At 39.4% G+C, this 27152-nt stretch overlaps 1 protein-coding gene across 7 annotated transcripts in view; it reads left to right on the forward strand.

The window, feature by feature from the left end:
* The window catches only part of diaph2 (diaphanous-related formin 2), a 728830-nt gene that overhangs the window by 633341 nt on the left and 68337 nt on the right, over nucleotides 1-27152 (forward strand). For 6 of the 7 annotated variants that reach the window (XM_041797008.1, XM_041797011.1, XM_041797012.1 and 3 more), the window contains 2 exons: nucleotides 2027-2119; nucleotides 5049-5114. In XM_041797008.1, coding sequence (XP_041652942.1) covers nucleotides 2027-2119; nucleotides 5049-5114 — 159 coding nt within the window. The remainder of the gene's footprint in view (nucleotides 1-2026; nucleotides 2120-5048; nucleotides 5115-27152) is intronic. The other variant, XM_041797014.1, reaches the window with a different exon arrangement.

Below are 27152 nucleotides of genomic sequence, written 5' to 3' on the forward strand. Positions count from 1 at the left end.
TAGTGAACCTTCCCAGGAGTGGCTGGCCTACCAATATGACTCCAAGAGCGCACTGAAGACTCGTCATAGAAGTCACAGAAGAACCCAGAACATCCAAAGAACTGCAGGCCTCACTTGGCTCAGTTAAGGTCAGAGTTCATGATTCAACAATAAGAAAGAGACTGGGAAAACATGGGAGAGTTCCAAGGCCAAAGTCACTGCTGACCAGAAAAAAACACAAAGGCTCATCTCACATTTGACTAAAAACATCCTGATGATCCCCAAGACTTTTGGGGAACTATTCTGTAGACTGACCAGGCAAAAAGTTGAATTTTTTGGAAGGTGTGCCCCCTTACACCTGGAGCAACATTGTATCATCAGTCAATCATGGCGGGGGTAGTGTGATGGTCCAGGACGTGGACCATTTGTTGTAACTGATAGAACCATGAATTCTACTCTCTACCAGCAAATCCTAAAGTGGAATGCTGGCCATCAGTTCATGACCTCAAGCTCAAGAGCACTTGGGTTATGCAGCAGGACAATGATCCAGAACAAACCAGCTCCTCTGGATGGTTTAAAAACAAAATTAAAGTTTTGGAGTGACCTTGTCAAAGTTTGGACTTAAATCAGATTGAGATGCTGTAGCATGATCTTAAACAGGTCGTTCATGCTGGAAAACCCAATTCTGCCAAATTACCCCTCAGCTATTTGAAAGATGCATTGCCAGTTATTGCAAACACTTGCTTGCAGTTGTTGCAAAGGGTTGCACAACATTAATAGGTCTAGGGGGCAATGGCTTTTCCACATAGGGCCAGGAAGGTTTGGATGGCTTTTTCCCCTTAATGAATGAAATCATCATTTAAAAACTTCATTCTGTGGTCAGTCAGGTTATATTTGTCTTATATTGAAATTTGTTTGATGACCTGAAACATGTGTGACAAATATGCAAGTCCTTTTTCAGCTCTGTATCTGCCATTTTCCTTAAATTAATTGTGTCGCTTCCATTGTTAACGTGTTTTATTCATAGATTCAATTTCCCTCTCTGTTGTGTCTCTGAGCACATGCAAGTAACAAAAGATTGATCACCCCAGGGAAGTGTGCTGAAAGTAGCTGCTGTCTTTGCTTATTTCCCAATGTTTCCCTTCAGCTGTTGCTGTGAGCACCATAGAAAAAAACAAGATACCTGCACCCTAATGGTAAACAATGGGGCAGAGCTAGTTCACTCATGTATGCTAAAGAATTGATAGCCAAGTCTCCAGCTCTACAATAAGTCACACTAATGATCCTGCTTTAAAATGATGTCTTTTCTAGACCAGAATGATAAAAAGGGTGCCCCTCTCCCTCTGACTCATTAGTACCGGGGCGTAAAGATAGATGACCCACATAGAGAACCTAGGCTTATTTTTGAACCCTGTTTCCATTGTGCTGCATGTGGGCACGATGTGGCCGCACAGTGCTTTAAAGAGTCTCCTACCTGCCACTTCAGTTATGCCAACTGCCTCCACTTCTGCAGCTCCATGGATCCTGCACGGCAGCTGGAACGGCGGTCAGGGGGAATGTTTTTCCAAGGCCGGTCCCGGTGTCATTGACTGAACAATGATAGAGCGCCCGGGTATCGAGCGGCTCCACACTAAATCTTTGTAAAGAGCACTTAGCTCCCCTGCGTTAGCCACAGAAAGAATATCTGTCAATGACTATCAGTGGATGCTTTCATTCTGAGGCTCCTCTGCCTGTATTAGTTGTGTATTTTTCCTTCTCCCTGGCTATTTACTGAAGAAAGGACAGGCTTGAGTGACATCCCTCTGTCTCAACAAGCAAACATTTTTTGAAAAGCCTATTTTTAAATGACATGTAAGGTTTCTGTTCTTTTCTTAAGACTCAGACATCTACTGATTCCACCTAGAGCTCGACCTTGCCACGCCAATTTATGATTGTGTTTGTGCATTGATACATAACTGTACATATTGCTGAGCTGTATTTCCTCCTGATGTGTTAACATTTATGGTTGTGTAAACATCTTTTGCCTCTTTTGTCTGTTCTCTTACAGAGGGAGATGAAACCGGTGTGATGGATAGCCTAATGGAAGCTCTACAGTCAGGAGCAGCCTTCCGTGATCGACGAAAACGAACACCACGCAACGGTAACGTAGCAAAACATCTCATAAGGTGTTATATCTTTTACCATCTTCCCATCACTCTCACCTATCTGCAGAAACAAGAATGCAGCTGCTTCTTTAAGTTTACATGCTACACAGTCTGAGCAATGCTCTCCATTTTGTCTGTGCATACTGTGCATGTGTCCTTTTGATTTGTTCATGCAAACATTCTCACAAAGAACATAAACACACATAGAAACATATGCACCCACAAGGAGGCGTCATACAAACAAGCCCACGTGTGGCCAAGCATGAGTCATTAGCGATTTATTGTCCCTTATCCTTTCATAAAGGACTCATTATCATGGAGCCGTGCAGGCTGCAGTTGGACAGAGGCCGAGTAAGTGTAATTCTGCTGTTAACACATTCAGTTCGGCAATGATGAATGGCCCTGTGCCCAGGGGAGTACCACCTAGCAGGGGTGCCAGGGTCAATTGATATTCAAGTCAGAGTTCTGCAGAAGAGCCACAGGTGCTGCCATCTCCACTTTGGCAATCGTGGTGGAAAACATGGGGAAAAAATCAAACTGGATTAGATGAAACAAGCAGGAGAAAAGGCATATTTTGCACAGCTTAGTGGTAAATTTTTAACACTTTTGACATGTATTATTTACATCTTGTTTTATTGTATTGTTACGATAAACAGGATCATTCCAGTAAATATGATGAAGGTAATAATTAGGGGCTGTAACAGTTCACAGAGGTCATGGTTTGGTCTGTGCCTTGGTTTTGGGACACAGTTCGGTACCGGTTTGGTCCATCTATAAAATGGGAACATAAAGCCACAGATTTGTTTAGATTTATCTAGAACTATCTATGGTAGTAAGTTCAGTCTGCAGTTAAACATAAGCCAAAAAATAGGAAAAATTAAAAATATTCAAAATTAAAAGCTATACAGAAATGAATAACCTAATATCTTCTGATTTGAAAGGATAAAAATAAATGCATTGCCAAATGCATTTAGATACATGCCTTTAAGAGCAGTTTGTTGCCTGTCTTAATAACGGTTAGCAAACATGACTGCCCTCTGGATTGATGGTAAAAACTATCATTTGTTTTCTTTTTTTCCCCTTTTTTAATAGTTTTGATGTATTTGTAATGCACCAAACTGTGACCCCCAAACTGTCCCAGTTTAGGACGAATGCAAATACCATTACACTCCTACTAACAATGTTTGCCTTTTTAATGGCACCGACATACTGCTGTGGCCCTTTTCAACTCTGACCAAGTTTCTTCCACCATTCTATCTTTTTTCTACCAAACTAAATAAAGAAATGTTTTGCATTACTCAAGTTGAAAAACATTGAATGGTATATATGAACACACTGATGCTGTGTGCATCACAGTGCCTCTGATATCACGTCATAATCGGCCACTCTTTGATTTTAAGATACGTGTTAGTATCTGTACAAAATATCATCAACTCCAAAATCAAACCTCTGTGGAATTAACTGTATTTTAATTTCACATAAAAAGACATCCTCCTTCATGATTTGGCCTGCTACATTTAAGTCATACTTTAAATTAGCTTTAATTAGCATTAATAGAAGCTGTTTCCAGCATGGCGCTGGACAAGGTCGCTTACACCATGAACACCTGTATTATGACTAATTTAGATCACCAAAGGACCATAGAAACTCTTTTTTCTACCTTAGGGTCACGTCAGGACAAACTGTCTGTTACTCTCAGGTGGACAACTATATTAACTTACAACTTAACAAAAAGAGCAAATATACTTTCATTAGGTTTAGATTAAATGTGTATTAAGCTACTTTTCCAATGAAATAAACAGAGCTTTTACCGTTTCCCATGAATATTTTACTCACATTTCCTTTTTCCCCAAAGCCACAGATACACACATGCACATGCACTAGTAGCACTATAGTATGTTCTGTAGGTTGTTTGCAATTGCATGATTCGGAATGCCCTATAGGGGTCAGGAAGTGGGGAGCAGAATGGGAATGGAGGGAAATTAGTACTCTAAAGCTCTGAATGTACATCTACACTGCAATTATCATCTGAAAAATTCTACACACATTCAATATGATCCCCGCATTATGCAAAAATGTTTAAACCTTTTGTTTTAACCAAATGACCTGGCATGGAGGCCAATGCTCAGTCTTGCAGACCTCCTTGTGTCATCTAGCCAGATGAAGGGAGACTAGAGTCTTGATGAGTCTTGTTCTAAGCTAAGAGGCTAGCTGAGTCCTGTTAACATATAAAAAATCCTCATTTTGACACAAACATGCTTTTGATTGAAACAAACAACTTCATAAACCTTGTGGGCAGAGCGACTAGGTAATGTTGTGCCATTCAGGAACGAGCCTGCGCTACAAAATGGCTCTTTACTATGTGGCTAGCTCATGTTTGAGTGCCAGTTTCCTTTCCTCCTTCCTTTGTCGTTATGTAAACCACACCAGTCGTTCTCTGCAGCTGCATGACGTCATCTAAAGAGACCCTATAGAAATATTTCTATTTCATATTCCAAAATTGTGCATAGTGTTGATTTTCTGTTTGGCTGATGATTTCATGTATTTTTTTATGTTTACTGATACTAGAAATTGACTCCCAGGCTAGAGAAGAGGGCTGCATGTGACCCCTGGGCTGCCAGTTGCCCACTCCTGATTTAGATCAAAGCGTAGAGCACCAATTAAAACCCACTTAACTCTTTGTTTAACACTCACAAAGCTGCAATCATGACACACAACCATCATCCTTCCTTCACATCTTGTTCATTCCACATTTCTGTGTTCGGGTGTAAAATGAGGTTGAGTCTTTCTCTGTCTCGGTGGTTCATTCCTGCGGAAATTCTAATATATGTCACCTCTGATGCCCTTTTCTCTTCCTTTTTTCCCTCCATTCTCCCCTTCTTCATTTTCTCTGCCTTTCTTCTTCTATTGGGAACCTTGTTACAGGTGATCAAAGCCCCTCCAGTCCAGCCTCTCGGTGGCCGGGTGCTAACTATGGTAACAGAACCCTAGGTGTGTTTCTTTAAATACCTTTTTAACCCAAACCCAGCACCACTCCCTCTGGATGCATTACTCACACGTCCGTCCTGACAGAACACGCTGAGCTGGTCTACAACATACGGAGTGAAATGCTGAGTTATTGTTTTTGACTTTGCTAAAATGAAATGTTAAAAGGTATTACATGGAAGATTTACAGTATGAAAAACAATGTCTGACTTTTTATGGATCACAGTCTGAACAAAGATCATGCTGTCTCCTCTCCAACGTCAAAATAAATCAGTCTAGTTCTAAAAGGTTTAGATTTGGACTTTCAGTGGGAATCCTTACAGAATCATGATTTCTACAATAATTTCATCAGAAACTTGTTTTAGAATGCAACATGGATGAAATCAAACTGTGGGCTGCTGCTGTTTTTACTCAGACTGACATTTGCAATGGCACATCAAAAGGACTAATTACTGATGTGCATGAGCTTGTGGTTGTTTTTTTCCCTTGTATTTGTAATTTAACACTAAAGAATGCAAAATAAAGTCAATTTATGCCAATTTAAGTCCTTTCACTTTTGGCTGAAATTCAGATACAAAAGCAGCAACCACTTTTATTAGAGTAGGAGCAGGTAGAAAGATTTCAAAATGAATCTTGAGAAGCCTGCCACATGTAGATTTTTCAAAAATCATAACCAGTTTCTCCAGTGTGAGAGACCCCATACATGGTGACAAATAAAAACTTTGTGTAATGAACACAAGTAGGCACTTCTAGTTAGCTGGTCTGTTACCAATAAATATAATTCATTCAGGAATAGTCTGGTCATACATTTAACCATTTTATTGCAATATATATATATATATACAGTTTTACTTGGCAGAGAAGGCTCAAAAGATGCTCCTTCAAGCAGCGTGTTTGACTTTCCAGTGAGTGCATGGCTACAAACCTCCATATGGATAGATAAGTTTATGACAATGCATACTGAATTCAATAAAGTTAGTTCAAAGCAATTAATCCATAGTAGCATGAATCTGAATGAGGGTGCAATGGCTTTATGCAATAAAAGAGGTGGCTGGGGTGTAGGAGGTTAAGCTTTGTCAGCACTAGCAGTGTTGTGGATCAGCGTTAATGCAAGCAGGGATTAGTGAGAAGAACGTCTTTTTTAAATACACGGCTGTCGAGAGAAAGAGCTGTGTCCTGCATTGGCTACTGCCAAGCTTCATATCTTAATGACATCAGCACAAGGCAGTTTTGTGCACAAAGGCAGGCTTTAATGAAATGTTTTGTCCAAATTTGAGCACAAAATCACTAATTTATGCTCTCAGAACTTTAAAATACACTCTTTATTTTGCTACAATAATAACGTCACTGCTGTAAGGTAAAATAAACTCTGTAGAGCCAACAAGTGACCGGAAAAAGGGAGCGATGCATCTCTTAGCATAAAGGCCATGGCCTGTGGCTCACGACATTAACTCAAACATGACAAAAGCAGGTGATAATTGAACGTGCTTATTGTCCAGGTTTCATCATTTAAACCAGGGGTGCCAAACTGAAGGCCCAGGAGCTAAATTCGGCCTGTGGAACAGTTACATTCGGCCTGCATGATGATCTCATATTTCTGTTATAACTGGCCCATCAGTCTAAGGTCTGCAGGTTTCCTCCATTATAAAACTGTGAACTTATCCTTGATGATTTAAGACATCCTTGTTAAGTCATAAAATCTGAAAAAGTAAGCAGTAAAAAATTTGATAAGAAGTTAGGAATGTGGGAAAAGAAAATGTCATGTTTTCAATTTTGCATCTCACAATTAGGACTCAAACTTGGGATTCTGACTTTTTATTTCCTACTTTGAGCATTTTTACTCATAATTTTGGCCCTCAGGTTAGACCTGAATCCAGAATCTGGCCCCTGAGTTTGACACCCCTGAATCAAACCATGTACATTAATGCCTGAGCTCCTAAAATACATGGGGTAAGTCTTACATTGAATACCTTTTAAATCAAATACAGTAGTCAGGTGGCTAGTACTGAAGTTGCCCATTTGCCAATTATAAAAAATGAAATAGAAACAAGAATGTGCCACTATTCTTAAAATGAGCAGTATTGTTTCACTCAGCATCCCTTCCATGATGTAGAACAGCTCCAGCTATCATCTAATCTTCATGTTTTCCTGTTAGCCTACGCTGTCACAGCATGTCACTTCCTGTCTTGTGGCTGTGCTGGAAAGGTCTGTAGACTTTAGTGCTTTGCCCTCTTAAATGTCTGTTTCCTTCCTTTTCCTGTGTATGTTTTGTAAATGTAAATGTCATACTGATGTCAAAAAGCACCTTATATTTGCCTGTGCCTAATGGATTCCTGCTTTGATGCTAAGAGCCGGCCTACTCGGAGGCAATTTGAAAATGGATGGCCTTTGACCCTGATACGCTGGTTGTCAATGTGCGGTGAGAGTCCCTGGCTTGCTACATCACTTTTTGTTCAGTGTCAGAAAAGTTAAAATTCTAATGGTGTTTGTTCCATTTTATTTTATTTTATTTAACCTTTATTTAGCCAGGTTATCTCATGACCAAATGTTTAGTGTGATGCTGTTTTCTTAGAACTGTCATGCTGCAAAGTAGTGCTCGATTCATAAGGTTTTCTGTATTTTCTTTTTCTTTTTTTTTTTTTTTTTTTTTGTGGAAAAAGGTCTTTATTTTTAAATTAACAAAATCTTTTGGAGAGTTTTTTAAGTCAAGTAAAAAAAAAAAAAAAACCTTGGCCAACATCTGGTTCAGAGACTATCTGCTGGTAACAGTTCTACTTCTACAGCTGCTTTAGTTTGAAAAGGCTTTCGCCCTGTATGCAACAATTTGAATTACCAATTAAATGTTAAAACTTCATCTCTCAAACCAAACTATGAAAAGGAGCATTACTCTTTTCTAAAGCTGCTCTGAGTGTATATACCCACATAATAGACTTGTTGGCTATAGAAACACTCACAAGTCTTCTGATTGCCAGTGGTATTGTTGATGAAAATGAAGGCCAAGAAAGATTCTATGCTTTTTGCTGAAGTGCAGTCTGGATTCTCCAGCCTTCTTGTCTGCTAGGATGGTGATGGAAAGGGCATCACCTTCAGGAACACGCAGGTGTGGTGGGGTGATGTGTAGTTCCTGGTTCATTTTTCTGTGAAGATCACTGACACATCAGATACACAAACAGAAAAGGATCATTTCAGCAACTCCCACTGCTGTTGTTTGCACTTTGAAGGGCTCCTTGAATGGAGAGTCTACTCAGACTATGAATTCTCTTTGCAGATGATTCAGTCTTGTTTTCATCACGTGGCATCTGCAGTGCATTCAGAAAGCATTCAGACCCTGTTCACTTTCTATTTTTACTCTTATTAATCCATGCTCAGGACCCCATCATGGCAAAGTGAAAACAGAATTTTGGACATTTTTGCTCATTTATAAAAAATTAGAAACTCCAATACATTGCCATAAATATTCAGACTCTTTGCAAAACACTTGGACAACTTGCAACTGGAATGTTCCTCCCATTTCTCCGATCTTTGCTGAGATGTTTCTACACCTTGACTAGACTCCACCTGTGGTAAATCAAATTTAATGGACATGATTTGGAAATGCATACACCTCTCCATAGAAGGCCTAACAGATGACAATACTTATTAGAGCAAAAACCAAGTCATGAGTTCACAGTGAGCTCCAGAATTCTTGAATAGAAGAAGTTTGGCGCAACCAGGACTCTTCTAAAAGCTGGTCACCTGGACTTAGTAAGAGAGGTGGCCCAGAACCTGATGGACACTCTGACTGATTTCCAGAGATCCTGTGTGGAGATGCGACGAAATTCTAGAAGGATAGGCATCACTGCAGCCCGAGGCTTTATGAGAGTGCATAGACAGGAGCCTTCCCTCAGAGCAAAACACAAGAAGGCCTGCTTGGAGTTTGCATCAAACTCCACCTGAAAACCATGTAAAATAATCCCACACTTTAGCTTTCTTGAAGTCTCAATCCTATTCTCGGAGTAATCATATTATTTAAATCCAATAACTTAATTTGTGATGTCTCTTTTTATATGATTTTATTTTCTCTCTCTTAAGACATTTTATGTTCTCAGTATTTTATTCATATTGTAATATTTGCTTCTGTGTTGTCTATATCAGTGGTTCTCAGCTTTTTTTTTTTCCTAGGGACCCTACTCATATCAAAGAAAAGCTAAGCCCCTCCCACCGCCACCAACCAGGGACCCACCTGGAAAAATTAAACATCAATTTTAAATGTTTTCATTGACAAAATCCCAACATAATAGGCCTGCATTCTTAAAGGTTCTTGCCAAAGGGTTTATGTTAAAACGATCCATTATTATGATGGTGAATAAAGGCTGTTTTTAATAAACAAAAAAATTAGGAGGATCTGTTGATTTTGAAGAAAAAGAAAAAAGTTGAAGATTTTTTAGGAAAATGCCTTGAAAGTATTAACTTTAAAAGCTGTAACCAAAACTTAGAATTTTTGAGATTGTAAAGCCAAAAAAAAGTCAGTTGTTAGAAGAAAATCAGACCCAGTGAGATGTTTTTCTTGCACAAGTCTGCAACTTAAAAAAAAAAAAAATAATTGCATTTATGATGTTAATATTTATGACTTTTTTTTTTTAAGATTTTTTTTGGGTATTTTTGTGCCTTTATTAGACAGGGGAGGGCAGTGGATAGAGTCTGAAACAGGGTCAAGAGTGGAGGAGAGACATGCGGTGAAGGGCATCAGGCCGGATTTGAACCCAGGCCGTCTGCGTACATGGGGAGCGCCTTTGACCACTAGGCCACCTGCTCCCCATATTTATGACTTTTTTAAGCTCAGAAATGACTAGTTTGGTTTCTTGTGAGTCTACAACTCTGAAATCTAAAAAATATTGACTTTTTTTCTCAAAAACAAGCAGATCCATTCTATTTTTTTCATTAAGGGTGGCCCTAATACACCTCTGTACATTATGTTTCTAATTGTGATTCTAAAAAATTCATTTACATCTAATTTAAACAACATCAGAGTACACAGGGCCCTGTGCCCCACCTGAAACCCCCCTCCAGTGGTGCACGGACCCCAGGTGAGGAATCACTGGTCTATTTTGTGTTTGATATTTCTTTTAAAGCAACTCAGTGTGCAGTGCTTTGGTAAAGATGGCAGAAAGTGTGAAAGTAAGACTCTTAAATGTACCCATTTTACCCATCAGATAGAGAGCAGAGGAGAGAGACAGCGATGTCTCCTGGTCCCTTAAAGTTTCCCTTTTCATCCTGACATGCAGGATGATTACAGCCTCACAGTCCTGCACCAATACTGACACCTACAACATGACCTTTAGAAGAAAAAATATAGATGACAGACAGAGCAGAATCACCGCAGACACTTCTTCTGGTTCATTAATGATAATTCAGAGGAAACCATTAATTTTAAGTGGGACCTTTACATTATTTTCTAGGGAAAATATCTATATATTAGATACACACTACATACTAAGCAGTATGTCAAATTTTATGTGATTACTTTTCAGGGAATCTTTCTAATATTTAGATTGAAAAAACAAACTAATTTCATGTTTGTCCAAGCATTTAGTATGGGGTCCACTTCATCATTCCTCACAGATATATTTCACATGCAGAAATGAGGCGTGATGAGATTACATCTTAAACCCTTGTTGGAGCCTACAGGTGGATGCTGGGGTGTAGGACAGTTGAAAGCGAGCGTGCACTGCTGATCCAGGGCCGAGCTGGCGATTGCAGAAACCGGAAATCTTGCAGCTTAGGTAGACTGCTGAAGTAGGAGGATGTGAGTCATGTGATCTGATTAAGATGCATGCCAGGTGTCAATCATTAGCATGAGATCACTTTCATAACATTGTAGGTGCCAAGGAGGTCATTTTTATTGCTATGATATTAAAACAGGTATTGATATTGTATTTTTAAAATTCTGGTATCGTGATGACTCTAGAACAGGCAGGTCGGATGCATCCTTCTTGGGGGGCATGGCCGAGTAGATCGACCCCTGGCCTCTCCTCCTTGGGGTCATTGGAGCCTGGGCCCTTATTAGTCACAGTCAAGATGGAATATAGTTTTCCACCTGGGCACTACTTGATTTCTCATGAGGCTCCTGTATACTTTATATCTTCTGAATATATCTGGTATTGAATTGAATATTCTGTACTCCTGCGACCTATTTTCCTATTCCTTCTCTCCTCTTGGCGGCATTTTTCACCAGTACACCTCTGCTATGCTAGCAGAATGTATTATGCAGCGACGACTCCCTGTTTATTGATATGGAACCAAGACTGTGGTTTGATAAACAGCTTGCATGGATTCTCTACTCAGAGGTGATGAGAGGAGAAAATCCTTTTGACATGCCTGCTCCATGGATTTTTTATAAATGGAATCTGGAAATGAGTTCAGCTGCTGTCAAGCACGGGGGACTTTGTCTCATCTCAAGGGGGGTGGGGGCAGACATCTTTGTACAGTTTTACAGGAAAGTATTCTCTTTAAAAAGGAACAAATAAGTTCCCCAGTGATGGACGATTTGGCAAAAAAAAAACATTTCAGTCATGCAACGCCGTCTTTGGGTTGTATCTTCTGCGTGCACTGAGGGAACTGTCAACATTTTAGTCAGTGGAGTGATGTTGTAATTTTTGGGTCGGTGCTGCAGCATTAATGTTTGTGTGCTTCTGTTGTGTACATATTTGCTTCCTCTCTGAGTCAGGGACTGGCAGCTTGCAGTCTTGCTGGTAGAGAGGAGCAGTTGTATCAGACTGTGTGCAAAATCTATTCACTCCTGCTTGTCATGTCTGTTGTAATCTCATGCTTTAAAGCTTGATTAACCTCCTGTCATCCTCAAATGAGCAGTGCATACCGGAGAGAGTCTCTCGGAGTCGCGCAGGAATCTTCGCTCTCGTCAAAGGAGTTCATTTTTACCCGGCATGAAGAGGTTTAATTTTTTATTTTATTTTAAGTCGTCCTCCAGGCTAAACAATACTTCACAAGATTACCTCAAGTGTCGGGCTGAACACAATTCTAGCTGCCGCCAGTTACAATTACACCCAATTCCAGAAGCATTTCCTATTTCCTTGTCTCCACTTTGAGCAAGATGGAAAACCTAACCCGAGAGGCCTTTCTCGCATGTCATGCAATTACTCCAGCCAGTTCTAATTCAACACGCAGAAAGTGGACGGATTGATGGAGATGACAAAAGCCATGTTTTTGTATTGTTTAGTCTCATTTTAGGGCGATGATACAGTGCTGGATTGTTGAAATTAATTGGTCTAATGCTAACTTTTTTTGGAGAGATAAGATATTCTAACATTTTGCTGTTTTTCATCCCCTATTCCCCTTCCAGTGAGACAGTTTCCTGGGTATCTTTTTGGAGATTAGGCTTCACATACGTCCAGTCTCATCGATTTACACTCAGGGATGAAAGCCACAGACCCAGTAGGCCTCCCATGCAGGGAGATGGCATCCCAAAAGACACATCAATCAGATTTCAACGAGAACCAACCAATCTTATTTATTTCCTCCCTCCACTACGTCATCACACTTCCAATCCAGAGCTCCGCTCCCTGCCCCACTCTCTTGTTTCACCTTCACAGGTCAGTCCATCAAAAGTTCCCTCCTGTGCTCTATAGAGTAAGCCTCTTAAGGACTTATTTGACATTGAACAGGGAGGGATCATCTCATACCCATTAAAATAGAGATGCAGTGATATAATGCTTGTCAGGGTTACGGAATTTCCGCCCAACTATCTAATCCCCCCCAAGCCTCGCAGTTAATTCAGCTGTTCAGGTCAGAGAGTGAGCCCCTTGTATGTTTAATGAAGATTAAATTACCTATTTTCTCTCATGAAAATTTAACAGAGGAGAGGAGTCGGAGCTGTGAAGGTGCCAGTGAAAAGACCAAAGGAAGGAAGGACTTTTTCTAACCACAGTTTAAAAAAGAATTTTGAAATTATAGCAAACTAAAGATGTAACTGTGTCCAAATAGGAGCAAGGCAGACTTATATATCTCGACCCCTTTCTCACATCCACATTTTTAACTTATATTTCAAGAAATCCTCATTTGTCTTTACACAGGGTTCCTGTAAATCCTTAAAAAGTCTTGGTTTTACTTTTTTTTTTTTTTTACGTTGTAGAAAGTACTTAGACTCAGACTTGTTTTTATCCAATTTTTGTTACTGCCTACATTTATTCCATTTTATTCATTCCTTTTAAATGTATGCTTGTTGGGTATATTTTGATCAATAGTACTACACCATATTTATCTATTATTTAACCAGGAGAAAACCTCATTGAGATTAAAAATCTCTTTTTCAAGAGTGTCCTGGCCAAGACAGCGATCAGAGTTCCAGACGAACAAAAAACAGTTATACACGGATGACTGTCTGGCTACGTAGCACCACGGCCACTTTGATATGTGGTCATTGGTTTGAGTCCTTTTTGAGTTGGATGTGGTGCAGGTAAAAACAGTTTATTTTGGCTTGTATCTGAGCTTCTTTTGTTTAATTTGATGTGTAACATGACTATTTTTGTGCAAAAATAGAGTGCATAGAGCAAGTTTGTTCGGATCAAGGTGAGCAGGACCAGCTTTGGTCCCACTAGGGCTTAGCATCTGCAGCCAGATGTGTCTGCCTCCAAGTGTCTCAACTTCCTCTTAAAAGTTTTCAATGAGGTCAGTTCACTGAGTTTCAACTCTTTTTGTAAAATAAAGAAAAGAGGCATTAAATGTGTCAGATTTCGTTACATTTGGGTGTTTATGACCAAAATGAATAGTAAACTGAAGTAGATCTTTCCACTCTGTCCAGTGTGCCATGATATCGCACATGCCTTTATATTTATGACGGTTTTTGCCGCACTGTGAGTAACGAAGCCATCTACTGTGTATTGAAATACTGAAATACTGTGTTTTTTAAGGAACAACACCAGTGTTTTTTGAATGTTGCCTGGAAGTGAATTATTCATCCCTTCATAATTGATTATTCTAAATTTGACCAAATCAATCAGTTTTGATGCATGTGATTAGAATATGTCTACCTTACAGAGAACAGGTTTATCCTGGTGCTTTTGTACCTCTCAAACTCATTGGCGCCATTAATGATCTTTGAGTACTTCCACTTCAGTCATCTATGATTGTTATCCACATCATTGCAATGCTGACAACTACAATGTGTTCAGCCAGACAGCCATTTCCTCATCTGTCCCCTGATCTGGGGAAAAATCACCTGTTTCTTTCATAAATTACATCACAGGAAATGATAGCAATCAACTCCCTAAGCAATTAATTTGCTCACACATATGCTGTACCCGTCGCTTTATCTCCCTCTTGTTGTCTCTCCTGCAGTTGTTCTCCTGTTGTATTCACATGCACATTTGCAGGCTGGTGTCACATTATCAGATAGGGACTGTTGCTTTGGGGTTGTCTCTGAGTTGAGGGCTGAGGCCCTTTGCCTCCACCAGCTCCTGGCTTGCACTTCAGTTGATAGATGTTATTCATTGGGGCAGCCCTAGAGGCGATCCTACAGGAAGTGAAGCTAACATGATTTGGGGCGAGGAGACCCAGAGGGTGTCAATGCCTCTTGCTATAGCTCAGATGGCTTAGTAGATGTGAGATATCAATAGAGTAGATGAGGGTAGAGCTCTGTAGAGACACGCTGCTTGAAATCTATCACCTGCTTCTCATAGATAAGGATATTTATCAACAGCCAAAGGGAAAGGCAGATGGGAAGGAAGTGAGGCATGGACAGCCACTCCATTTAAGATTTGACATCCTAAGGCATAGGCAAAGCCTTTGTCCCTCCCATTGACCCGCTGAGCCTTTTTCTGGACCGGACCATTTTTCATCCCCAGCAGAAAACCCATCATGGAAATATAGATGAAGATTTTATGTACCATTTGAGCACTCTTGGCGCATAACTGATTCGTCGCTTGACTCTGCCAAGACAGAGGACGTAAAATAGGTGAAGTGTGACATGGAGCCATTTTGAGAGGATAAATCAAATCTTATTAAAAGGCAGTCCATATGAGTGGACACCAGGGGTCTCTCGCCCCTGCCCCTGCTGCTAAGTACCCCCTAAACCACTGATCATCAACTGGCGGCCCGTGGGCCAAATCAGGCCCCCCAAGGCTTCCTGTCTGGCCCCCAGAAGATCTTAAATTCAGAAAAGCAAGAAAAAATGTGGTTTTAAGAGTAACTTTTGGCTTTAAATGTCTGCAGCTGTTAAATCCACCCCAAAAGCAATTAATATTCAAATAGTTTTAGAATGACTTCACATTTGATTTGTCTTTACAGAAATTCACTTGTCTGCCATTTTTAGTAAATATTAAAAAATGTGTTAAAACTGGCAAAAATGAATGGGTGAAGTGGTGAAAAGGGATTAAAGAGTGGCAAAAATGGGCGATAAGCATCCAAATGGGTTGTGGAGTGGCACAAGGGGACAAAAACTTGCAGGAAAAGTGGTGAAAAGAGGTTAAAATGTGTCAAACCATAAGTATAGAAGGACAAAAGGGGCAAAAGTCTATCAAAAGTGAGTGAAAAGTGGCAGGAATGGTGAAAAAGTAATGAAAAATGGCAAAAATAGACAAAAAGTTGCAAAAGTGGATAAAAGTATTAAAAAAAAGGGATGAGACAGGCAAGAAAAGTGGTTTAAAGGAGTTTAAGAATTAATAGAATAAATAAATAAATGAGTTAAAGAGGCAAAATAGAGCAAAAAGTATCAAAAAAGGGTTAAAAGTGGCGAAATGGTGCAAAAATAGCCATTGGCAAAGTCGTGAAAAGGCAGGAAAGTGGGTCAGAGAGTGATAAAATAGCAAGAAGTGGCAAAAATGGGTTAAAAGTGGCACAAAATGCGACAAATGGCAGAATGAAGCAGTGAAGTAGTGTAAAGTGTTAACATGAGTTCATACTGGTGCTAAATCACACTTGTCGAGGACCCATTCTCTGGGATTTTCAGGAGCCCAGCCAATTCTGTGGGCAGGCCTGTCTCCTTCTGGTCTACGGCATTATATATCGGGATGGATCTCACTGTTAATGCCTAAAAATGTCCTGCATTTCGAAAGACAATACAAATAATAACAAAATAATATGTTAATCAGAACAAAATATTGATTTAATTTTTCTTTATTTGGAAGTCCGGCCCCCAGGGACTCTGGCAAGACTAAATCTGTCCCTTGTGCAAATGTACTTGATGACCCCTGCCCTAAACCCTTTGCAGTTTAAATAATGCTGAAGTTTTATCTTCTGCAGTACAGGGTATCAACAGGAGGCTGCCTGCATGCCCTTTTGATGCTATTATGCCCTTTTACAACCCCCTGTCTAAGAAGACATTTCATGTGGAGTCTTGCACCCCGTGGAAGTCCTTTTCTTTTTTTCAGTTCAGTCAATGACCTGGTGTTGTAATGGACTCAGAGCTTTCAATACCTTTGTTCTGTATTACCTAACTTTATTGGCAGTGGCCTCATTGATGTAGGAAGAACTCAGCCCTCCCGCCTAGTGGACTGTAGACGAACAACCGCAGGGGGAGAAAAGTCCACCGACTTATCATATTCAATAATATCCTGGAGCAGTTTTCAGTGGGCTGTGTTTTTTTCTTGCTCACTCTCCAAACAATATTGGCTTTCAAGTATGTGGGCAGTTATGAAAGGTCACCCTAAGTGTAAATTGTCAATAGTGGATCAATTTTGGAGGGCAAATATGCTTTGGAGGCCCCATAATGGAAGGTTTCATCTTATTTTTTACCCTGGGCACATTCGCACAATAAGATTGATATGGTTCATTGTTTGATGAATTCCTAATAGACCTATAAACTTGCAGAGCTTAACGCCAAAAGGAATGCCTGTGAAAGCCAAATATAGGGGAGGCAGTCGGACCATCCCATCAACTGAAAAATTGCCCTCATATAACTCCGATGGAATCTCGCCCAAGCTATCATGCTTAGCGCTGAAAGATGGGCAACTTGTGTCAGTTGAATTAAACCTTATTTATCGCTCATTAGGCATACAGCGGGGCCAAGTGATGATCGGCTGGAGAACAAATAATGCGCGGTGGAATGGGATGCCATCGTGTGTGGTTATGTGTTCCACTGACAATAAGAAGAGGTGCCAGAGTCAAATACTTCTTCCTCCGCTGTCATGTGTTTTTTTCTAACCTCTTTAATATGATGCAGCCATTATTAACATATGAGATTTAATGTCCAGGGGGATGTTTGTATTTGGAGTGCCAACCACTATCTGCAACCTGTCAAGCACAATGGAATGGGATTAATATTTTACTTTCACATTAGGCATGCATGATAACTGTTATGGGGAGGTTTGCAAAGGAAGATGGACCGGACAATGAGTGATAACGGTAGTACAGATAAACAGTGCTGCATTAAGAAATGATAAATATGTTATGGGGCATATTAGTAAGTTGATTCAGGGTATGAGGATGAGAGAGGAAATGAGTTTGATACCCTTGGCTCAAAGAAGGTGAACCTTCACTGTTGTTTTCATGAACTTTTTGGTGTTTTCTTGCACAAGAAGCAATCATGCTTTATACCAGGGCTGTCAAACTCAATCCCAGCGGGGGCCAGTGTCTGGATGTAGGTCTAACCTGGGGGCCAAACAGGGTTAACATGTAACCAACAACTGTCAACCTCATTCTCACCAGTGATGAATTACGGGGAAGTAAAAAACAACTTTGCTCTGATGATAAAGGATTTTCAGATTCAAAAAAGTCAGAATGATAAGATTAAAGGCTCAAAATCTGAGGTAAAAAGGCAAACTTATTAGTTCAAAAGGTCAAAACAAAAAAAATTAAAAGAAGAATAGAACAGAAAAACATATATACAAGACAGAAATATGAGACTGAAAGTCAAACTCATGAATGTAAAAGATCAAAATATGAGACAAAATTCACAGCTATGAAATTTAAAAGGTGAAATATGAGAATTTGGAATTAAATGTTGTGAGTTTAAAAGGCAAAAATATGAGATACAATTCAAAATCATGAGTTTTTAAAGCTCAAAATATGAGATATAATTCAAAATCATGAGTTTTAAAGCTCAAAATATTAGGTAAAATTAATATTTGTGAAATTAAAATGTAAAATATTAGATGAAATGAAAAATTGTGAGTCTCAAAGGCCAAAATAATAGGGGAAAAAATCGAAATCATGTCTTTAAAGGTCACAATATGAGATAAAAAGCCAAAATTGTGCTTTGAAAAGGTCAAAATATGAAATAAAAATTCAAAATCCTGAGTTTAAGTTGTAATTTCAAGATGCAAAAAATGAAAATTGGAAATGAAAACCTAAATTATTTTTTATCTAGTTATTTTTCTTGACTCTAAATTTGATGACTTAAGGATATTTTTAATTCTCAAGGTTTAGTTTACATTTTTATACTGAAGGAAATCTGCAGACTTCATACCGGTGGGCCAGTTATAGTTAAAATGTGATATGATCTTGCAGGTTGGGTATAATTGTACCACAGGCCGGATTTGGCCCCCAGGCCTTGAGTTTGACACCCGTGCTTTATACTTACAGCCATGTGGATCCTTATTGCACCATTTCAGTGTAAAAAAGGCTGAATAGTCTTCATAGTGCTGAGTATCATCTTGTCTGACACCTACCTTGTTGCCCTTTTTGAAGGGTAGGGGTTACATTAATTTCTTCCTTAAGGTGCCAAGTAAGTCTGGACAATTAATTGTAATTTAGATTGAATTGCAATATGTCCTACTGCAGTTGCTGAAATTTTAGATTGGGGAACTTTGCTGCAATTGTAAATGAAAATCCCACAAAACCCCAAACTAATGCATTGTGAAAACAAGAAAAAACCTGACAGCCATTTCTTAATGGATTAAACCAAACAACATTAGAATCCTCAGCTCTAATTTCCAGTAATTTAGTGAGCATGCAGTGTGCATATGAAGTGTAAAAAATAACTCAAACATCTTTCTGCTTTTTTATTTACTTTGGCCCTAATGCCTCACTGACTTTTTTCTGCCTCATTTGAAGATCTTAAGAAAAAAAATAAAGATAAATGCTTCATTAACTGAAAAACTATGAATACTAACAGAGAAGTTGCACCACTGTGCACACCCTTTAATTAACACTGAGAAAAAGAATGATGAACAAGTAAAAAACAATATATTTTCTTAGCTGATTTCATGCATTAAACTATTTATTTTCCAAACAACAAAAGACAAAGCTGTAATAATGTTCATAAAATGGTTCAGTGATAAGATTGGATATTTTGGCTCAAAGGCAGTCTGTCATTTCCTACCTGATGGACGGTGTTTTGAAGACATTCAGTGAGAGCTGAAGGTTCCCATTATGATGCAAAGTGAAGGACAAAAATGGCCGAGCAATTTTTCATTTGATGTATAAAAGAGAAAATGAAATTTCAAATTAATAAAGCGGTTAAATTCTGTGTTTGATGCAAAGCTAGAGGGACAGATGACAAAGCCATTTACAGGCTTAAAGGAAGAGGCCGGCTTAACCTTTCAACCCTGTAGGCATGATCAAGGACTGAAAGAAATGGAAGTCGTGAGCTCATATAGGTCACGCTAGAGAGAGGTGCGTACGTGACGGGGAGAAGGTAGAAGAGAGAGGCGTGGAATCCAATGAAATGGAGAGAGTGGGAGAAGTGTGCACTGATGGAAAGATAGATGGACAGTGATAGCATCGAAGAGTTTAAGGAGGCGCAAGAGACGGAGAGGGCTAAATGATGGTAAAAAGGAGAACACCCTTCTCCACACACATGCACATGCATGCTCACTCAGGCACTCCCCCTCCAGTCAAGCATGATTGTGCTTGACATGGTTCCATCACTAATGCTGACTGATGCCCATTTGCTCGGCTCTTCACTTTTATTTATTTATCTGTTTATTTGCGTCAAGTTTATTTATTGATGGGCCTCAAGGATATGATGGTGCATCTCCATTTGCTCATACAGGGAAATGGAAGGCTGTGACGCTGTGCGGCATTTACACACCAATGAACAAAAGACGGAGGGGAGGACAGAGTTCACCTTTTTTATTTAGATTCCAGCAGTTGAAATAGCTATTCCTCCCTGGTAATGGAAAAGTGATATGGCCCATTTAGTTACTCAGCACTAATCCCAGTGGTTTAGCCGCTTCTCTATTTTTTCATCCCTTTTATCTCTTTGTCTTTCTTCATTCGTTCTTTTGACTTCTATTTGGTTAGTGCCTGATGGAAGGATTTGAGTGGGGTCAAATTACTCCCTCGCCTGTTCGGGGTTTTCCCAAGCTCCTGCAGCACTCTCAGCTACATTAAGTGCATGCAACATGTTGATGTTGTAGTTCACCACCAAATACCCATGAGGGTTTTAAATGCATGCTCTGTTTAATGCATTGTGATCACATAGCCTCCTATTCTGGCCTAAATAAATGTTTTAAGTTTTTGGGACATGGTCTGCTGTTTTGCAAATGCAGGGTATTTTAATAAGATGTCCCCTTTTCTTGAGATTGTAACATGGGATGATGCAATTAGAGTGTAATGAGTGTAAGTGTAATTGTTGTTTATTTTCACAATGACATATTTGCTGTTGTAAGCTACTAAGGGAACAGCGATGCTTAATTACCCACAAGTGTACAATTTGAGATCATTAGCCTTACAAGCCAATATCTCCGGCCAGAGGTCTGCCAGAGGACCTTTGTCCACTTCCTTACTTTAGTGGAACAAAGAATGAAAACTTAAAAACTGCTGACGAATTATCTCTCCAACATCCTAATTTTTAATGCCTGATAACATGATCCTAGGAGGTTCATTTAAAGTCCCTATAATGCAATAGAAATATTTTTTAGGGTTTTCATGTAGCAGAAGACTGTGTTATTAACCACCAGGCCAAATATAATACAATTTACAAATCTTAAAAATAAAGCAGTAATTTCAGCTCTAGAATCCTGTGGGGCTGCCCATACATATGCTCACTAGAACGAGGAAAACAATGCTAAAACCTGACAGTGTTCTGAGCCACTATCACATTCTTGTCATGACAGGCTGAGAGTCTTGAGCTGAGAAGTGTTACTTTAATTTCCTCATTGTACATGTAAACCAAGTGGCAACCTCTAGATAGATAGATAGATAGATAGATAGATAGATAGATAGTCGTTTATTGTCATTGCATTGTAAAAACACAATGAAATTGTACATTTGGCAGTCTCCTCTGTAGCAGGTTAGAAATCCACAGCCTCACGTCATCCATCCTGCTGGCAAGGGAGCAGGCACCTGGGAGAAAGAGGCTTGGTATGGCAGGTTTGTGTGGGGCCAGTCTTATTTCCAATTTCCATATAGAGCGTGCGTGCCGCAGAACGCTGGCAAATCACACTGCAGAGCATATCGCTCCCTCTGTAGTCGATCAGAGCATTTCTGTAGCCGGCACTCCAGACCGGCAGCGGTGCATACCTGGCGCACCACTCGGCTCCGCTTTGTTACGCTGCAGGTGTATTTTCAGCGCTTTTTTACCTTGCAGGTTAACCTTTCCCCGTCAATATATATAGATATGTTAGAATATGGTTGCCGTAAACATGTGAAAACACTGAGATCTACACGTGACTAAATTTTGGATTTAGACCTTAAGAAACTTTTTCACCTCTTTTCTGGCTTGGTTTTATGTGGGCGGGGCAAATATGTGGGCTCATAATGCCATGATCCCACAGTGGTGAATGACCCCGCCTCTCTAACACTACAATATAAAATCACAGAGCAGTTCATCTCAGTCCAGTCTGTACTTAGCTGATGTCACTGCCTTTATTGAAAGTTAAAAGGTCAGTTAAATGCTGTTTTTTTTTGTTCATTGCGAGGTAAATTTGCCAAATTTATCAGCCACAGTGGTCTATGGATCATATAAAGCATCATAACAGAGATTTGAGCCAGAAAACGGGTTTTGTCTCTTCTTCTGAGGTCAACAAAAGGTCAAGAGGCAGGATAATGGTGTGAGTGCTGTCCTCCATTCAGATTGTAACATTTCTAAAACCTCAGAGGATCGTATTTCTTCTGAGTGGGCGTGGCTTCATCTCATTCAACAGACACGTCCACACCATCCTGGAGCAGATTTTAATTTTATAAACATAGAGAACTTTTATTTGACCTAGGGGTTCATAGTTCAAAGGTTCACAGTGACCTGTCATACAACAGACCTAAATACAGATTTATTTTCATTTTACAGGGTTGATAAATGCCAGGTTCTTTTAAGCTGGAAGCACAAGCACAAGTGTCCTGATTACTAAAGAGACATACCATTTTTATGCCCATATAAGGGCACAAGACTGCAGTGGCAGTGTGCAAACACAAAAGATACACAGGCTTGATATCAGTAACATCCACATTAAAATAATCCATTAAAACACTCAGAATACTTTGAAATACTCAGATGGATCTAAAGTGGATGCAGTGCAGCTCCAAAAGACACCAAACGAGGAAGATTTAATTACATTTCAGCAAGAGTAGTGGATATTAAATGTATGCTACAAAGACACTGAAGAAAATCACTGCTTCTGATGGTTCTGTGATCAGAAATGATGTTAGACGAAGAAAAGGCCGTATTCAGATGAGTTTAGTTCATTTGATAAGCATTTCCTCTAAAACCTGGGGATGTATTATCATTGAACACATTAAAATGCAGTATATAGAAGGAGATTTATTGTTTAGAATAACTGTCTAATGACTTAACGCCTACACACGTGCTGGATTTATATTTATAATTTAACCTTTTGCAGTAAGGATCAAGTACTGCATGTTTAATACTTGGCCATATTTAAGTAATTTAATTGTGCACATTATTTCATTATATATACATACTGAATTGATAAAAATGCAGTAAAACAGAATTTGATTTTCCTCTTATTTAGGAAGAAAACCTTTGATGAATGTCAGAATCTTAAAAAACTGCAATAGAGGGTTTCGGAAAAAAAAATCTCTTAAATTGAGGCCCATTGTTGCCAGTCTATTCATGTTTACAGCAACCTTACTCCAACTTATTTAGTATGTTTAAAGACACCTTTTACAAAATCTATTCCTTGGGAAAATAAAGCTGAATTTTAGCTGCTACCTTTAAAGAAAGGTCAGTTGATTGATTCAAGACTGAGACAAGATTTCTTGCTCTGTGTAGGATTAATAAAAAAGGATGAAAGAGACAGTGAAACTGAAAGAGTTTTTGGTCATACACCTGAGAGCAATTTTATCCCACTCATGCGGCTGAAGAGCACAGACATCAGTTACACACCAACACTGAAAAAACAGAAGAAAAAACAGAGAAGCTTGCAAACTCCCTGTTCAGCAGGACCTGATTGGCATCCGTGCTCTTAAAGGGACAAGGATGGTGCACGACTGCATCCGTGGGTTTATCTGAATTCATCCAAAACATCTACTCAGAAGAAGGTCGGTAGCACAACAGCTTCGTATTCATGAATTCTGTAAAGGACAATGTTACTCCTCGGAGAGATGACTAATATGTCATGTTTAAAAATAGACAGTTTGCCACAGTTCAGATTCTCTGCCTCCAGTGGATGAGGAGGGAGCAGAAAGAAGGCAAAAGGGGAAATATTTGGGATTTGGCATGTGCATGCAAAACTATGTCTGACTCAACTGTACAACATGCAGCAGTATAATTGCAAGAGATTTATGTGTGTACAGTATTATTTGCATGTGTGTTCCTGTGTCTCCTGTGTGGAAACTGGCTCAATTTTTCATGGTAACCTGAAGTTAATGGCGTAAGGATGGAGGCCTCAGAAGTGGCTGAACAGCAGGGGTCATGCATTAGTGGAAAGCCAGTGGAGGTTGCTGAGTTTGTAACATCTCCACCCCGAAGGCATCGCCAGCTAAGTAAAGGATGAGGCTGCACACTGCATTACCTCAACTATTATTTTTTCCCTTCCACTCTAGATGAGTTTCTTCCAGTGGCTCAGGTCACTGTTGCCCCCGGGGCGGATTATGGCAGCTGGGAGCTGTGATGTTCCGTAAGATTTCTGACAAGTGAGGAAGGGAGGGTGTGCTTCCGTACATTTGATCTTTTTGTGTATGGATGTTGTTTTTGTGCTGTTTATTTGTGGGAATGTTTACTGAAGCTTAGCATTTCTTGGCAGACCAGCGGTTGACCTGATTTTCATGTCACAGAGGGGCTCACAGGTTTGAGCTTTTGAGGGAGATGGTGAGGTCAGCGTGAAGTCTGAAGTCACAGATATGACAGCTAAAATCTCCGCCTGTTCAGTCTCTGGGTGTAGCAAAGCTGATAACGTGTGCCTTTGACCTATTCACATGGGATTAGTATTACCTGGGGACCTCTGATAATTTCTAATAACCACTCAGGACGTCTGTGTGTTATGTGCAGAGTAGAAATCTTAGGGCAAACCACATATTAATTTTCAGCACATGCAGAGGCCCACAGGTAGTACTGGTCCTGTGGGAATCAGCATCTCTGTTATTTTAGGTGGTAATTATGTGTTTTTTATGGCTGTGCTGCGTCTTCTGCTCCTTTATCTCAGTGGTTCTCAACCTTTTCAGCCCGTGACCCCCAAAGTAAAGGTGCCAGAGACCGGGGACCCCCACTGGACCTGAAGGTGGCTGAGCACAGCCATGAACATTCAAGAATAGTCATGTGGAGACAAGGCCGTCCATAAAGGGGGAGGTTTGAGGGATCCAGCCAAACTGGGGGCCAGCAAAATCATGGTCCATTGTAAAGTTAAGCTTTTAAAACCATATTTTATATTTGACCTATTCATTAGTGTAGTAAATGGCTTTCTTAAAATGAAAAATAACTTTTGTTAAAAACATTTAAAATGAGTGAAAATGGCTTAAATTATTTAATGATGGCCAAAAATGTGGAAAAGATGTTGAAATTGGATTTTTAAAGAACATAAATGGGTTAAAAGTGGCAAAATATAACCAAAAATTGATTAAATTGGTTGAATTTAAAGTGTTGGAAGGGTTAAAATTGATAAAAATGGGTTTGAAGTAGAAAAAATGTGCTAAAATTGGCAAAATTGGTGCTAAAAGGTCATGAAAAAGGGTTAAAATTTGGTAAAATTGGAGTGAAGTGGCAACAGTGTAACCTAAAAAATAGTCTTTGTTTTTTTTAAGGGCATCTGGAGACCCCCTCTCAGTATCTTGTGACCCCCAATGGGGTCCCGACCCCAAGGTTGAGAACCACTGCTTTATCTGATCCACAAACATTATAGAGGCTTTGCAGGCCATTGTCAAGAAAGTTTTGACAACATATAAGCTATTTATGGTGCTTTTTTCAGTGCATTTTAGCTTATGTTCTCATAAGATCAGGCACAGGTAAGAAGAAGCTGTAGGAGGCAGAGCAGAAATGCTGTGCATATCAAGAGAGCAGCGGTGCACATGTACATTTGCTTTATATTTTAAATAAACTAAAAAGAATAAACGCTGTCATTTGATTAGGCTACAACAGCTAATCTACATGAGGACGGTTGTTTACGATAGATTACAATCCAGATTTTAATTTAATTACATTAATGGGATGCACAGTAGGTTTCTTTTTTTTTTTTTTATATATGCATTGATCTCATACTTTATTGTCAGCACACTTTGTTTAACCCTTGCTAGTGTCTCCCTGCAGGGATGTAAATGAAGTCCACCACAGTTCCTTAGTCTAGTAGTGCTTTGTTTTATTTAGAGCTTCGTTGTTATTCCTCATGAACAAGTTTTTATTACCTGTGAGCGCACCTAGGAAGTATCTCATCAGTACGACACCAGAGTTCATAACAGAAGAATGTGCTTTTGAGAGGAATCAGACCTTCTTACTGGGTTTTAGAGTAGCAACACAGGAGTAAACTTTTAAACAGGAAAGCCTGCATATTAGTAGATGAATTCAGCATTCTTGGCATGTCTCTGCATGCTGGTGACTGTGCTTGTCTCTGGAGGAGCGCTCACATACAGGCAGGAGGAGGAGAGATAGAGACTGTAGGTTGTCTTATTGATCAATCCTGGACTGCATATACCTTTTGGATTAAAAAAATAACAGTTATCTAAAGACAACAACATGTATGGCTTCTTTGTTCATCCGGTTTACAGCACTACGTTGGACAGATGAAACAGTGACGTATGACATCAGTGCATTACATATACTAGTATATTAAGCTGTCAAGATTAATCGAGTTAATCCTGATATATCAAGGTCTGCCAGTGTGCAGCTTTTTTTTTCAATCAGTATTAATTGGAAGCTTTATTGCTTCATTTATTCTCCCTTTTGATACATTTTTGTTAAGGCATGTCAGCATCTCCCTGCAGCCACAGTGATGTAAAAGAAGTCCAACGCTGTCCTTTATGTCTCATTTTACTGTAAAAAATGTACAGACAGCTCAGTGGCAGTCAAAGTCTAGTGAACCTTTTTAGTGTTCTCTAATTTTATTTTAAGTCCATAACAAGTTCCTTTTTCTGCAGTCAAGTTCATGTTAACATCTTCAATCTACCAATAAAAGCAGGTCTGTATCTAAACAGGAAGTCCATTACTCCTAGTCTAAGATTGTAGAATATTATAAATTATACAATACAGTTTAAAACAAACAGTCTAGCAGTTTAAACAGTTCAGCATGGTTTACACAGTCTAGCACAGTTTAAACAGTTCAGCATGGTTTACACAGTCTAGCACAGTTTATACAGTTTAGCACGAGTTACACAGTCTAGGACAGTTTAAACAGTCTAGCATGGATTAAACAGTATAGCACGGTTTACACAGTCTAGCAAAGTTTAAACAGTTCAGCATGGTTTACACAGTCTAGCACAGTTTATACAGTTTAGCACGAGTTACACAGTCTAGGACAGTTTTAACAGTCTAGCATGGATTAAACAATATAGCACGGTTTACACAGTCTAGCAAAGTTTAAACAGTTTGTCATGGATTAAACAGTCAAGCACAGTTTATAGAGTTTAGCACAGTTTAAAAAGTTTTGCAAAGTTTAGCACAGTTTGAACAGTCTAGTAAAGTTCAACAGTTTAGCAAAGTTTAAAGAGTCTAGCACAGACCATACAGTTTAGCACAGTTGTAACAGTCTGGCACAGATTAAACAGTCTCGCATAGTTTATACAGTC

Source organism: Cheilinus undulatus, linkage group 10 (genome assembly GCF_018320785.1).
Source record: "Cheilinus undulatus linkage group 10, ASM1832078v1, whole genome shotgun sequence".
Classification (NCBI taxonomy): Eukaryota; Metazoa; Chordata; class Actinopteri; order Labriformes; family Labridae; genus Cheilinus; species Cheilinus undulatus.